Source organism: Aquarana catesbeiana, linkage group LG12 (genome assembly GCF_042186555.1).
Source record: "Aquarana catesbeiana isolate 2022-GZ linkage group LG12, ASM4218655v1, whole genome shotgun sequence".
Classification (NCBI taxonomy): Eukaryota; Metazoa; Chordata; class Amphibia; order Anura; family Ranidae; genus Aquarana; species Aquarana catesbeiana.
In genome coordinates this window covers 195,854,212-195,870,186 of record NC_133335.1, presented here as the reverse complement: position 1 = coordinate 195,870,186, position 15,975 = coordinate 195,854,212, and the positions used below count along the sequence as shown (strand labels likewise).

The following is a 15,975-nucleotide window of genomic DNA, read 5'->3' as shown; positions in this document are numbered from 1 at the left end:
ATAAAAAAAATATTAAAACTACCCTGTGATAATAATGTGAATTATTAATGATGACACAGTCTGAGAATGTCTGTTTTTTTCTTAGGTGAATGCACAAGGTGGGCTAGTGACAGAAGACGATTTCAGCAACTACACTGTTGCTGTGGGGAAGCCTGTGCAAACTGTCTATCAAGGTGATCTACACAGTTTTATTAATTCCCCTTTATAAATTAGAGTCTTTTGCCGCGTACACACGATCGTATATTCCGACAACAAAATCTTGGAATTTTTTCCGACGGATGTTGTCTCAAACTTGTCTTGCATACACACAGTCGCACAAATGTCGGAAATTCCGAATGTTAAGAACGCGGTGACGTACAACACGTACGACGAGCCGAGAAAAATGAAGTTCAATAGCCAGTGCGGCTCTTCTGCTTGATTCCGAGCATGCGTGCAATTTTGTGCGTTGGACTTGTGTACACACGATCGGACTTTCCGACAACAGATTTTGTTGTCGGAAAATTTGAGAACCAGCTCTCCACGGTCAGATCAGCTCTCCACGGTCGGAATTTCCAACAACAAGCTTACATCGAAGATTTGTTGTCAGAAATTCCCACCGTGTGTACGCGGCATTAAAGTAAACTTTGTTGTTTGCATAAAGGTCTTAACCACTTCAGCCCTGGAAGAATTTACCCCCTTCCTGACCAGAGCACTTTTTGCGATTCGGCACTGCGTCGCTTTAACTGACAATTGCGCGGTCTTGGGACGTGGCTCCCAAACAAAATTGACGTCCTTTTTTCCCCACAAATAGAGCTTTCTTTTGGTGGCATTTGATCACCCCTACACTTTTTATTTTTTGCGCTATAAACAAAAAAAGAGCGACAATTTTGAAAAAAACGCATTTTTTTTTACTTTTTGCTATAATAAATATCCCCCAAAAATATATAAATATAAAAAAACAATTTTTTCCCTCAGTTTAGGCCGATACGTATTCTTCTACATATTTTTGGTAAAAAAAACCGCAATAAGCGATTATTGATCGGTTTGCGCAAAAGTTATAGCGTTTACAAAATAGGGGATAGTTTTATGGCATTTTTATTAATATATTTTTTTTTTTAAATGGCGGCGATCAGCGATTTTTATTGTGACTGCGACATTATGGCGGACACATCGGACATTTTTGACACATTTTTGGGACCATTGTCATTTATACAGCAATCAGTGCTATACAAATGCACTGATTCCTGTGTAAATGACACTGGCAGAGAAGGGGTTAACCACTAGGTGGCAGTGTAGGGGTTAAGTGTGTCCTAGGGGCGTATTTCTAACTGTGAGGGGCATGGCTGTGTGTGACACGTCACTGATCTCTGCTCCGATGACAGGGAGCAGAGATCAGTGACACTGTCACTAGGCAGAACGGGGACATGCTTGTTTACATTAGCATCTCCCCGTTCTTCCTCCCAGTGAGGCGATCGTGAGTATCCACGCGGCGATCGAGTCGGGGGGACCCACAACCCAACTCACGGAGCTTGCCGGCGGGGCGCTCGCCCGCTGGCCATCTCTTAAAGGGGAACGTACAGGTACGTGATTCTGCCTGTACGAGCCCTTCTGCCGCAGTATATCTGCATGAGGCGGTCGGCAAGCGGTTTAAAGAAGAGCTGCACTGAGGCAATGACATTACTAACTCGTTCTTCTGAAAATGTTAGCTTGGCTCACACGCGGATAAATTAGATCAAACCCTTATCTACCAATGTACGTTTATAAACGGCACAGCATACAAGGAGTTAAAGCAAGCTCATGGCTGCTCCTGCAAAGTTAAACAAAGAAAAAAAAGTGTAAAAAGATAAATTATATAAAAAATAAAAGCAATTACATTTTTTAAAGCTCCCTTGTTACCCCAGAACACCCCCCCAGTTCAAACACACAGCATAGAGTGAGCACATGTACAGTCAGGGCTGGCCCAAGACATTGTGCTGCCTGGGTCCAAGAATGAAATGCTGCCCCCCCCCCCCAAAAAAAGTCATGCCCACCAAAAGGCCCACACATCCATATATTTTATATAGGGCAGTAAAGGGGCAGGCTAGGGCAGAGACCAGCCATAGTCGATCTATGTATGGGCTAGCTGGTTGCCACCCAGGCCCATTGTGACACTTCTCTCCTACATGTAAGAATCATCATTTTTTTGCTAGAAAATTACTCAGAACCCCCAAACATTAAATATATCATTATATGTTTTAGAAGACACCCTAAGGAATAAAATGTTGGTCATTGCAACTTTTTATGTCACACGGTATTTATGCAGCAATTTTTCAAACGTGTTTTTTTTTGGAAAGAAACTGTTTCATGCATAAAAAAACAAAAAAACCCACTAAAGTTAGCCCAATTTTTTTGTATACTATGAAAAATGATGTTACGCTGAGTAAATATCTAACATGTCATGCTTTACAATTGCGCACACTTGTGGAATGGCGCCAAACTTTAGTACTTAAAAATCCCCACAGGCGAACTTTAGAAATTTTTACAGGTTACATGTTTAGAGGTACAGAGGAGGTCTTATATCACAGGTGACAATTTCCCAACCTGCAGATGACAGACCCTACTCCAAAAAAAATCACTCCCAGTTACTCCTCCCACCCGCTGATTGATATTCCTCCATGACCACCTCACACCCCCCTGCTTGACAGACCTCTCTTCCCAGCCTGTCCCCACACACCTTCTCACCTGCTGACCTGTGAATGGGGGAATCCCACAGTGTTATTGTGTTCTGCCAGTGGGAAGTCTTCCCAAACCACAGAATTCAATGATCAGTGTTACTAACTATAGCTGGCAGCACTGACTGTTTTGAAAAAAACCTGACCTGGCTGGTTGTACTCAAGTTGATCAATAGATTGACTTGTGTACAACCAGCTACCCCATACATAGATTGACTATGGCTGGTCTCTGCTTAATTGGCTTAAACGGGTTGTAAACCCTCATGTTTTTTCACCTTAATGCATCCTATGCATTAAGGTAAAAAAACACCTTGCAGTCAACGGCCCCCCAGCCCCCCCATTTTACTTACCTGAGCCCCGAATTTCCATCGGCGCCTCACCGCTGTCCCTTGGGTTCCCGACTCTTGATTGGATAGATTGATAGCAGCGCAGCCATTGGTTCCCGCTGCTGTTAATCAAATCCAATGACGCGAGCGCCGGGGGGCGTGGGCCGAGTCCTGCATTCGGCCTCTATGGACACCAAATGCTGGACTCAGGAGCGCGCCCACAAGGTAACCCCCTCTGGAGAGCGCTTCTTAAAGGGAGTTATCTAATGCGCGGAAGAGCAGCAAGAGCCGCCGAGGGACCCCAGAAATGGATGTTCAGGGCCACTCTGTGCAAAACGAGCTGCACAGTGGAGGTAAGTATGACATGTTTGTTATTTTTAAAAAATAAAAAACGATCCTTTAGTCCTTTAGTATCACTTTAATTTCAATCCATGTATGGCCCGCTTAACCACTACGCAGTCCCTAAACATCTTTCCACAATCCTTTACATTTCTCCTTCCCAGATTCCTTCGTCGTCCTATCCTGTACATAGTGCCCGCTGTCATACCCTCCACACTCCTCTCCTGTACATACTGCTCACTGTCTTACCCTCCAAACTTGTCTCCTGTACATACTGCTTACTGTCATACCCTCCATATTCCTCTCCTATACATACTGCTCACTGTTATACCCTCCACACTCCTCTCCTGTACATACTGCTCAATGTCATACCTTCCACATTCCTCTCCTGTACATACTGCCCACTGTCATACCCTCCACACTCCTCTCCTGTACATACTGCCCACTTTCATAAACTCCTCTATTGTACATAGTGCTGGCTGTCATACCCTCCACACTCCTCTCTTGTACATACTGCTCACTGTCTTACCCTCCAAACTTGTCTCCTGTACATACTGCTTACTGTCATACCCTCCATATTCCTCTCCTATACATACTGCTCACTGTTATACCCTCCACACTCCTCTCCTGTACATACTGCTCAATGTCATACCTTCCACATTCCTCTCCTGTACATACTGCCCACTGTCATACCCTCCACACTCCTCTCCTGTACATACTGCCCACTTTCATAAACTCCTCTATTGTACATAGTGCTGGCTGTCATACCCTCCACACTCCTCTCCTGTACATACTGCTCACTGTCTTACCCTCCAAACTTGTCTCCTGTACATACTGCTTACTGTCATACCCTCCATATTCCTCTCCTATACATACTGCTCACTGTTATACCCTCCACACTCCTCTCCTGTACATACTGCTCAATGTCATACCTTCCACATTCCTCTCCTGTACATACTGCCCACTGTCATACCCTCCACACTCCTCTCCTGTACATACTGCCCACTTTCATAAACTCCTCTATTGTACATAGTGCTGGCTGTCATACCCTCCACACTCCTCTCCTGTGCATACTGCCCACTATCATACCGCCCACACTCCTCTCCTGTACATACTGCCCACTATCATACCCTCCACACTCCTCTCCTGTACATACTGCCCACTGTCATACCCTCCATACTCCTCTCCTTACATACTGCCCACTTTCATAAACTCCTCTATTGTACATAGTGCCGGCTGTCATACCCTTCACACTGCTCTCCTGTGCATAGTGCCCACTATCATAGCGTCCACACTCCTCTCTTGTACATACCGCCCACTGTGATACCTGCCACTCTCCTCTACATACTGCCCACTGTCATACCCTCCACACTCCTCTCCTGTACATACTCCCCCCCCACCATACCCTCCACACTCCTCTCCTGTACATACTGCCAACTGTCATACCCTCCACACTCATCTCCTGTACATACTGCCCACTGTCATACCCTCCACACTCCTCTCCTGTACATACTGCCCCCACCATACCGTCTTCCACACTCATCTCCTGTACATACTGCCCATTGTCATATCCTCCACACTCCTCTCCTGTACATGCTGCCAACTGTCTTTCTCTCCACACTCCTCTCCTGTATATACTGCCCCCATAATACCTCCACACTCCTCTCCTGTACATACTACGCCCATCATACCCTCCACACTCTTCGCCTGTACATAGTGCCCACTGTCAACCCTCCACATTCCTCTGCTGTGCATACTGCCTACTGTCATACCCCCCACACTCCTCTCCTGTACATAGTGCCCGCTGCCATATTCTCCACACTCCTCTCCTGTACATAGTGCCCACTGTTATACCCTCCACATTCTCCTCCCTTACCTGCACATACGTTCCACTTTTATACCATCCATACTCCTCCTCTATGCCTCTTACCCACAAAAACAGTTCTTTACAATTATATTGAATATCCTCAATGTTACCAGCTTAGCTCTAGAATGAGTACACTTTTGTTAGTTCAACTAAAGGAAATCTTCTCAGTCCTCATATTTGTTCTGCCCATTATTAGTACTCATTTAATTTTGTAATTACTACTGTGATGTATAGAGGAACATAGGGGATGTCAGTTACTCTAAATATACCACTGGTAAAAAAAATAGTCCCTGAAAATATTTTTGAAATGTTGGCAACTATGCACTTGGGCACTGCCTGACACAGACTGATCCCTTCAGCGCTGCGCTGTGATCAATCAGGCGGGTCCCTGGCGCTTCCACCTTCACCCGGTCTTCCTTCCGGATTCTGTGCCTTCGGTCACTTGCCTTGGTCAGGCTGCATTGATGTCACTCCCACGCATGCTCATGCACATCCTCTCTTTCTCTCTCATTCACCCTCTCTCTCATCCTCCCTCCCTTACCCCTCACCCCTCTCTCATTCCCTTTCTCTCTCTCATCCTCCCTCTCTCTATTTCATTTAATTTGTTATAACAAAAAATTGTTTGCATTTTTATTTATTTTATATAAAAAGCCCCACCAAAATCCTCAGCACCAGGCCCACGATGTTCTTAATCTGGCCCTGTAAAGAGTGGTGGGGTAGGTCTTCAACTACCTATCCCCCAGGACCCCTGGTTGCCGAGCTACGATCCTTAAAGTTAATCTTTTTTGGGGGGTTTTCTTGTGATTTTTTTTTTTTAGGCAAATGGGCCTATCTTAAGGTAAGGGGCCTGGAGCTGCAGCTCCAATAGCCCCTATGTTAATCCGGTCCTGGCAGTGTACAGAGGTCGGTAGTATGTAGGGCAGTGTACAAAGGTCAGTAGGATGTAGGGCAGTGTAAAGAAATCAGTAGTAGGCAGGACAGTGTACAGAGGTCAGTAAGATATAGGGCAGTGCACAGATGTCAGTATGATCTATTGCAGAGTACAGAGGACAGTAATCTTGTCGGGTAGTGTACAGTGATCAATAGGGCAGATGACAGGGGTGAGCAGGAGAGAGACTAGCAAGGCATAGAACAGGGCTTCTACAGGGCAAAGGACCAGGGGTCAGCTGGGCAAAGGACAGGGGGTCATCAAGGCAGTGTAAAGGGGGATGGGGTCAGGAAGGCACAGTACAGAGGGGTCAGGAGGGCTTGGTACAGGGGGGTATGTAGTAGTATGTAGGGCAGTGTACAGAGTTTAGTAGTATGTAGGGCAGTGTACAGAGGTCAGTAGTATGTAGGGCAGTGTACAGAGGTCAGTAGTATGTAGGGCAGTGTACAGAGGTCAGTAGTATGTAGGGCGGTGTACAGAGTTTAGTAGTATGTAGGGCAGTGTACAGAGGTCAGTAGTATGTAGGGCAGTGTACAGAGGTCAGTAGTATGTAGGGCAGTGTACAGAGGTCAGTAGTATGTAGGGCAGTGTACAGAGGTCAGTAGTATGTAGGGCAGTGTACAGAGGTCAGTAGGGTGTAGGCAGTGTACAGAGGTCAGTAGTATGTAGGGCAGTGTACAGAGGTCAGTAGTATGTAGGGCAGTGTACAGAGGTCAGTAGGGTGTAGGCAGTGTACAGAGTTTAGTAGTATGTAAGGCAGTGTACAGAGGTTAGTAAGATATGGGGCAGTACACAGATGTCAGTAAGATCTATTGCGGTATACAGAGGACAGTAGGAAGTAGGGCAGTGTACAGAGTTCAGTAGGGAAGATGACAGGGGTGAGCAGGAGAGAGACTAGCAAGGCATAGAACAGGGTGTCTACAGGACAAAGTACAAGGGGTCACCAGGTCGGCAGGGCAAAGGACGGGGTCAGCAAGGCACTGTAAAGGGGGGGGGTCAAGAAGGCATGGTACAGAGGGGTCAGGAGGGCTTGGTACAGGGGGATCTGGAGTACATGGTACAGGGGGGTCTGGAGGGCACAGCGAAGGGAGGTCTAAAGGGTACAGTACAGGGGGGTCAGAAAGACATAGTACACAGTACAGAGGGGTAAGGAGGGCCTGGTACAGGAGGGTCTGAAGGGCACAGCATGGGGGGGGGTCTGCAGGGCACAGCGCAGGGGGGTGTGAAGGGCGCACAGTGCAGGGGAATCTGGAGGGCACAGCGCAGGAGGGTCTAGAGGGAACAGTACTGGAGGGTTAGAAGGGCTGCTGTGGCACAGCTACCTGTTTTGGTGATCGCCGCCGGTCCTCCTCTCTGGTCACATGATGTCACTCATTTAAACAAACTGGAGAGGAGGGCCGCAGGGTTTAGCACACTACAGTCAGGGCTACAAGAGCTCAAACTAGCCGATAGCGAATCCTAAGCGGCAGACGGGCAGAGGCATTCCCCGGCCTGTAGCCAGACATGAAAGGGGCGTGCTGCTGAGCGGGGAATGCCTCTGCTTAGAACTGGCTATGCTGACCGGCTTGAGAGCTCAGGGGGCAACACGCCTTAGCTCTTTCTTTCTCAGCACTGCTCTGCCAATCGGGAAGGAGGGGGGGGGCACTTGAGGGTCGGCAGAAACCTGATGGTCATCTACCTGTCACCTGCCCGCAGTCAACAGGTAGATTGGGATCGACGGGTTGTCGATCCCCGCTCTATGGTGTGTACTTGTCTCAAGAGCACTAAGTGTAATTTCTGTCTTCATTCCTCTGCTATCAGCATGAGTCATGAGCATTCCTGACACCAAGAGAAAAATGGTGACAAAGGAGGGAGATAAAGCTGATTGACAGCTTCAGCTCTGTTCCTGTGAGCCGTGGAAAAGGGGGGGGGGGCGTCTATTTCCTCCAATCAGCTCTCAGAGCCCTCCTCACTGAGGTCTGCAGAGTGTAAGTTCAACTTTATAGATTCAGCATTTTGAACAGATGTAGAGAAGAGAAGGATAAACAGCTACAACTTATGTAGGGGGATTTGTTTTCATGTCTGTGTGGATGTCTGTGTCTCTGTGGAGGCATATATAGTGTTCATTTGCATTCAAATTCATTTTTCCATATCAAACTACCCCCATTTCATTCCCTAGGGTCTCTGCTTTCAGAAAATAAAGTAATTTCTAGCAAAAAAATGCAGATTTTGTTTCATATGTACGAAAAATCAAAGACATTGCCTGGGTAGATAAGAGGTTAGGAGCTTGTTGCACTGACCCTTAAAGTGGATGTAAACCCGAATTTATTTATATTTTTATTTCATACTGTAGAGTATAAGATTTCCTATCATTTGAGCCCAGTCTTGCCACACAGAGTTAATCCATCTCTGAGCAATCCTCTTTTATTGTTCAGTGAGAAAAATCTTGACAAACAGAGAAAAACTTTGTTAAATCCTCCCCCTTGCTGTGAGTGACAGGTGATTTACATCTGGTGCACTAGCCTAAAACACATGCAGTATTTTTTAATTCCCTCCCCCACTCCTTTCTTCAGCAGCTCTGCAAGGATTGGCTGTTCCACACCTCAGCATGATTTGGCATGTTGAAGTCATGTGGTTACTTTCCTGTCTTTTCATTGGATGTTAGAGATCATAGCAGAAGTTCAGTGTAAGAAATACACAGGAGAAAATGCATATTGACAAGGGGAGTGTAGAGGTGGGCGGGGAGTCTACTGACATCACGACTCCACCCACCGAGCTCCAGACAACAGACCCACCCACAGAATCTGCAGTTTTTTGGGTCTCATAACAGACAGAGGGGAGACATTTGACAAGTAAAGATACATGCAGGAGGCATGTATATCCTTATAGATAACCCCTATGGCAGTAGTTTAGAAAGGATGACATTGGGTTTACATCCACTTTAACCCTTTCATGACTAAGCCTATTTTTGAAATTTGGTGTTTACAAGTTAAAATCCATATTTTTTGCTAGAAAATTAGAACCCCCAAACATTATATATATTTTTTAAGCAGAGAATCTAGAGAATAAAATGGAGATTGTTGCAATATTTTATATCACACGATATTTGTGCAGCGGTGTTTTAAACGCAAATTTTTGGAAAAGGGATACTTTCATGAATTTTAAAAAATCCAAACAGTAAAGTTACCCCAATTTTTTTGTATAATGTGAAAGATGATGTTACGCCGAGTAAATAGATACCAAACATGTCACACTTTATAATTGCACGCACTCGTGGAATGGCGACAAACTACGGTACCTATGAATTTCCATAGGCGACGCTTTAAATTTTTTTTACGGTTACCAGGTTAGAGTTACAGTGGAGGTCTAGGGCTAGAATTATTGCTGTCGCTCTGACGATCGTGCAGATACCTCACATGTGTGATTTGAACACCGTTTACATATGCGGGCGCGACTTCCGTATGCGTTTTCTTTGCGTTTTTTTTTAAATTTATTTTATTTATTTTTATACTTATAAATTGTGTTTAAAAAAAAATGTTTTTTTTTACTTTTATTGCTGTCACAGTAATAGGTGGTGACAGGTACTCTTTATGGAGGGATCCCTCCTCTGCACTTCAAAGTATTCAGATCGCCGAAAACGGCGATTCTGAATACTGTATATTTTTTTTAAATTCGGCGCCATTGGCAGCCGAGTAAACGGGAAGTGACGTCATGACGTCGCTTCTGCGTTTACAATGAGAAGCCTGGAATGAAGCCACCCACAGCTTCGTTCCAGCCCGCCCCCAGCCGTCGGAGGCAGCCGATTGGACACCGGGCCTCCCAATCGCACGGGAGGCCCGGTAAGAGCGGCGGGCGGTGGCGGGAGGGGGGTCCGTCCCCTCCCACTCCTCCGGTATAACAGCCGAGCGGCTTTTAGCCGCATCGGTTGTTATATACGGATAGTCGATCGCCGGCTCGAAACAACGGTACTGGGATGATGCCTGCAGCTGCGGGCATCATCTCGGTATAAACCCCGAAAGCCGAGTACGCACATCTGTGTACGGTCGGCGGGAAGGGGTTAAGAGATGCATGTAGTTGCAGGACAGTTATGGAATGGCCCCATTTGCTTTAGGGGGTGGAATTTGGAGCCCAGCATTGGACATGATGACACTGAGAGACAGTCCACCACCGGAGTGTGCCATCTGCTGGGGAAGAGGAGGATTAGGTAAGTTAAGTTGTTTTTCCCTCCCTTAGACAAAACAAGCAGATAACCCTTTCAGCAGTGCAGCCCATCCATAAGAGGCGTCCCCCTAGTTTGCATGCGGGGAGCTAGACTAATGCCTGCAGCCTTTCTATGAGGTCTGTCTTTTTTTTCAAGCACATGATTAGAGAATGAGGCTCTAATTGGCTTGTAAAAGGTTGTGCTCGGGACGCAGAACCCTCCTATTTGTGATACTAGCAAATCAGTATTCGCTATCGGTTTCTGGCTTCTCCTCCCGGCCAATGAGGACAGGAGGTGGATCTAAAGAAGCCTGGGTTAGCTGGGAGAAGAAGCTGGGAAAGCCGCGGCGCCGTGACCGCTGGAGGGGGAAGTGCAGACCTGGGGGGGGGGGGGTTTGTTTGCCGCCCCCCAAAAATGTTTAGCACCAGCCGCCCAACCTTGCAGTGCGAATGCAGCCCCAGTGCAAGGGATCATTTTTAAGTTTCCCGGAATTGGGCTTTAAACAAAATAATATACACAAGTCTGTTCATGCTTTTCTGGAGGAAGTGCTCATTTCTTACTGTGCCAAATGATACCAATATTTATAATTAAAGTTGATCCAGGGAATATCCGATTGCCTCTCAGGGGGGCATCAGGAAGGAATTTTTTCCCCCCGCTGGAGCAAATTGGATCATTCTTTGCTGGGGTTTTTGCCTTTCTCTGGATCAACTGTGGGTATAAGATTGTGTATATGGGATTATATGATTTCCCCCCCCCTTTTATTGGTTAAACTGGATGGATCTTTTTTCAAACAGACTAGCTATGTAACTTTGTAAATCAAAATTTTAGTAAAAAAAAAACTAATATAATTTATATATTCCTAATATGTGCAATCTGTTTCCTTGTTTGCAGGTCATCTGGTGTTTGTTCCTCCAGCTCCTCATGCAGGACCTGCTCTTATAAGTGCCCTCAACATTCTAGAAGGGGCAAATCTTACCAAGCACACGTCTCGGTCAAACGCCTTACACTGGATAGCAGAGGTAAGACTCAGAGTGCTATGTACCTGACTTTCTGCAAACCTGTCCTTCCAGCCAATCCGGTGACAGATCTCAGGACCCGCTTCCTGATTGGCTGGGAGGAGGATCAGTGTGACAATAGCGAATATTCATTCACTATTGTCACACAACTGGGTGGGCTTATGGTGCAGTGCTCTGCGCCCCAAGCCCACCCTTTTTTGAAGACTATTAGAGCCTGTGGCTCTAATCAGATGCTTCAAAAAAAAAAAAAAAAAAGATTCCGACGGATTTTGTTGTTGGAAAATTTGAGATCCAGATCTCAAATTTTGTTTGTCGGAAATTCCGACAGAAAATGTCCAAAGGAGCCTACACATGGTCGGAATTTCCCACAACAAGCTCCCATCGAACATTTGTTGTCGGAAAATCCTATCGTGTGTACAGAGCATTAGTGTTCGTTCAAGAAAAATTTCCATCCTGCTCCTTCGAATTTTCTTGTCACTGTGGTCGAAAATGAATGTCAATTTCACCCTACTAATGTATAAAAAAAATCAAACCTTCTAAAACAACAATTTAAGAAAAAAAGGAATCTAAAGTTTGATAAACTTTCCACGTGTTTGACCAGTTTGACAGGGTTCTTATTTGTGTAATCTCAAATACTTTAACATGTTATAACAAAGCAGTGTGTGTGTGTGTGCAGGGCTGCCATCAGCCCATACACATGTAGGGGCCCTAGGCATTCCGAGGGGCCCGGCCAACTGAGCCCCAACCAACAAGATCAAGTTGTTGCTGCTGCAGTAACTAGAAATTGCTAAAGCAGGACAGCCGCTAAGTGACCCGATGCAGCTCACTTAGGAAGGCGGAGTGATATCATCTGCACTCTGCCTCTCCCTGCAGGCCAGATGCTAGTTTGGGGCGCCAACTATGTGGAAGAGTTGCGTTGTTGTTAGACATCACAATAGTAAATTGATTTACAGTGTTGCTGGATGTGGGCCTGTGCTATGTGAATATATGGGGATGTCTGTTTGCTGGATTGGGATGTCTCTTTGGATTGGGCTGTCTCTTTGCTGAATATATGGGGATGTCTCTTTGCTGAATATATGGGCTGTCTCTTTGTTGGCTATATGGGGATGTCTCTTTGCTGGATTGGGATGTCTCTTTGCTGGATTGGGCTGTCTCTTTGCTGGATTGGGTTGTCTCTTTGCTGGATTTGATTCATTTTCATATAATAAGTTGTAGGAAAGTTAAAATAGAAGTGTATGCACTGAAGCACTCAGTGGGATGGCCAGTGGGTGGATTCGGTGGGCAGGCCCTGGGAAATAATAATGCTCAGGCCCGGGGCATTCTGATGGCTGCCCTGTGTGTGTAGTATGTTTATATATACAAATTATTTGATTGTATTTTTTTCTAAACTACAGGCATTAAAAATTGCTCTGGGCTGTGCCAGCAAGCTGGGCGATCCTTCATTTGATCTTACTGTCACTGGCTACGTTACAGAGTTAATAAGGTGAATACTACTTTTTATGTGTTACATGCATCATTCCCTTTCACTTGAACCCCAAATCCAGCTCAAACGTTTTTTTTTTTCTGTCAAGTTTTCATTGTGGTCTGTGACTTTGCAGAGCTACGGTATTTGTCCAGTTAAACTGCATGTACATTTGTTCTATGCGAATGAGGACAAAAACAAATGTTTTTAGGCTATTTGGACCCCAGGTCAAATGTGTTTTATTTATTAAAAAGAGTAATTTAAGAAAATACCACACGACTATTACCACTACTATTACTACTGGCTGGTGCAGACAACCATATTGAATGATTATGTATTTCCTATGATCAACAGCTCCATCTAGTGGCCATAATATGGTATTTTCTGAATAAATAACATTCAACATGGAGATAAATAAGCATAACATTTATTTTTGCAGTATTCAAAGAACAAATGGCTTTGCAATTTTTTTTTTTATAATTGCACCCCAAGTGTTTTTATGTTCTCCTATAAATATATAAGTATAAAAAATGTATAAATATATAATTGGTTTCTTCCAGAAACATTCCTCCATTCACCTGATTTAACCCAATTGAGCCCTCATTATCTACTGCTGTAATGCAGCTAGGCTGCATATACAGTAATAACTATGGGGCTAGCTCGGCCATGTAAAAGAATTGGGCTGGTGAATAGAACCTTAAAGTGGTTGTAAACCCTTACATATACCCAGTGAAGGGACTATCCTCAGTTGATACACAGAGATGAAACAAATACTCCTACATAAGTTGTATCTGTCTATCTGCAGTCTTCTCCTCTCTACTACCGTTCAAAATCCGGAATTTATAAAGCTTGTCTGAGAGTTTGGAAAAAAGGGGGCGGAGCTCTGAAGTTACACTCTGCAGAGCTCAGTGAGAAGAGTTGATTGGAGGGAAGAGACACCCCAATCCACACAGCTCACAGGAACAGAGCTGAGGCTGTCAATCTGCTGGAGGTCCCTCCCCTGTCACCTGTTTTCTCATGGTGTCAGAAAAACTTGTCAGAAGTGATTCATGCTGATAGCAGAGGAACAAAGTACACACTATAGAGGGATATGTTTTGTTCATATTTCATGTCTGAGGTTAACAACCACTTTAAGCTCATCCCTAATCAAGACTTTGAAGACGCCAACATTTTCCAATCACATGCTGGTATCAGGTGTGGACCAAGCTGTACTGCCTAACTGCCTGGCTATGTTTTCTTTTGTGCACTGGAGCCTGCTATTTGACAGCAGCTCATGTCTATGTATTTCAGCTTTGTGTTTAGCTATTTACATGGAGTTCAGCTTTTCAGACAGTTGCCATACAGTATTTGTGAGTAATTTCTGCTGGTCCCTGCAGGGGGTTGACCATTGATGTTTGTTTTAGGGAGAAAAATTATTTTCAGATTTACTTTTAATAGTAATAAAAAATGATCAAGTAAATTTAGCGATATACAGTATCTAGTAGTAAAATACATACCATAGCAACAGCTACCTCTAGTGACAAGTCTCTATAACTGCATGAGCGTATGTAATTATTAAAGTGGCATTAAACATAAACGCAAACATTTATTAAATTGCAGCTTACCAGTTCTTAGATGTGATGGTTGCATTAGTTTCCTTTTTTAGGCTTTCTTTCTTCTATTTCCATCTGGTGATCCAGGCAGCAAGTCTGTTGTTTTTCACAAGCTCAAGCTCTCCAGCAGAATATATCAGTTTACATGTATGAGACGATTTCATTGCAGCTTGCAACTTCATACAACAGAAGTCTATGCAAGTCGCAATTAAATCCGCAAAAAATAGTGCAGGAACCTTTTTTAAAGTCACTGCGATGTGAGTCGCAGCAATTTGAACGGTTCCGTTGCCAACAATGAAGTGCAACTTGTCATGGGATTTGGAACTGTCAAATCGCATGACAAATCACACTGGTGTGAATGAGGGCTTAAACATAAGTTTTGGCAGACTTGTATAGACTTTTTTTTTTTGATCTAACACAAATTCTCTTCTGTCAGTAAGGCGGAATCCAGCTTCTTCCGGAAAAAGATCAATGAATCTCATGCTGCCAACCCTAAGGATTATGTGCCCTTCCACACCCTGCACGTCGGTCCTTCTGCTAGCCAGGCTTTAGTGATCGGTCCTGATGACTTTATTGTGGCTGTGGTCAGGTGAGTAATCGTGGCACAGGCTGCCAGAGAGAACTCTACTCTTTTCTTATTTCCTCTCATGTCTTTTCTTCCTGTAGCTCATTAAACCGTCCATTTGGCAGTATGATCATGACTGAATCGGGGATCCTTCTCAACAGCCAGATCCTGGACTTTTCTTGGAGCAATAAGAGCAACAACAGCTCTTCCCCAAATCCTGTAAGTGATATTTTATGCAACACAACTAAGACATTGGGTATATTTGATAATGCAGTTACTTTAAAAGTGTAACTAAAGCCAAAACATTTTCTACCTTTAGACAGAGTAAAGCCCCGTACACACGATCGGATTTTCCGACGGGAAATGTTCGTTGTCAGGCTGTTGGCGGAAAATGTGTATGCTCCATTGAACTATTGTTGTCGGACTTTCCACCAACAAATGTTGGCTAGCATGTCTTCAAATTTTCCGCCAACAGATATGTGTAGTCGAATCTTCCGTGCATGTGTACACAAGTCCGTCTGACAAAAGTCCAAAGTACAAACACGCATGCTCAGAAGCAAGGACGAGCCAGAAGCGGTCGGTCTTGTAAACTAGTGTTCGTAATGGAGAATTAACATTCGTGACGTGGCAAATTATGAAATCTCGAAATGCAGCGCACAATTCTCTTCTTTAATGGCATAATAATGAAGCTGCTTTGCTGGTGATACTGATGGAGTTATTGCAAACTAATTTCCAAAGGCTTTTTTTTTTTAGTTATATCAAGAATAATATTATTATGCTTTTTTTTATTTGGGCAAGTTACCAAAACACCATTATCCCGTAGTTTTTAAGATCAAGGATACAACTGTGTTGGTGTCCCTTGTGATTTTTACATTGCATTTTTTTAAATGTAACTGCCTACTCCCAAAATGTCATTTGAAGTAAAACACATAGCCAAGTATTATTCTACACAATTTTTTTTATTGTGCATTAAAAAAATAAAACAAATACAATTAGACATGCTATCTGTC

The 15,975-nt window shown here is 44.4% G+C and overlaps 1 protein-coding gene across 2 annotated transcripts in view; it reads left to right on the top strand.

The window, feature by feature from the left end:
- GGT7 (gamma-glutamyltransferase 7) overlaps nucleotides 1-15,975 on the top strand; it is an 88,373-nt gene that overhangs the window by 55,683 nt on the left and 16,715 nt on the right. For both annotated transcript variants that reach the window (XM_073606379.1, XM_073606381.1), the window contains exons 8-12: nucleotides 86-173; nucleotides 11,222-11,349; nucleotides 12,741-12,829; nucleotides 14,837-14,989; nucleotides 15,067-15,184. In XM_073606379.1, the coding sequence (XP_073462480.1) occupies nucleotides 86-173; nucleotides 11,222-11,349; nucleotides 12,741-12,829; nucleotides 14,837-14,989; nucleotides 15,067-15,184 (576 nt within the window). The remainder of the gene's footprint in view (nucleotides 1-85; nucleotides 174-11,221; nucleotides 11,350-12,740; nucleotides 12,830-14,836; nucleotides 14,990-15,066; nucleotides 15,185-15,975) is intronic.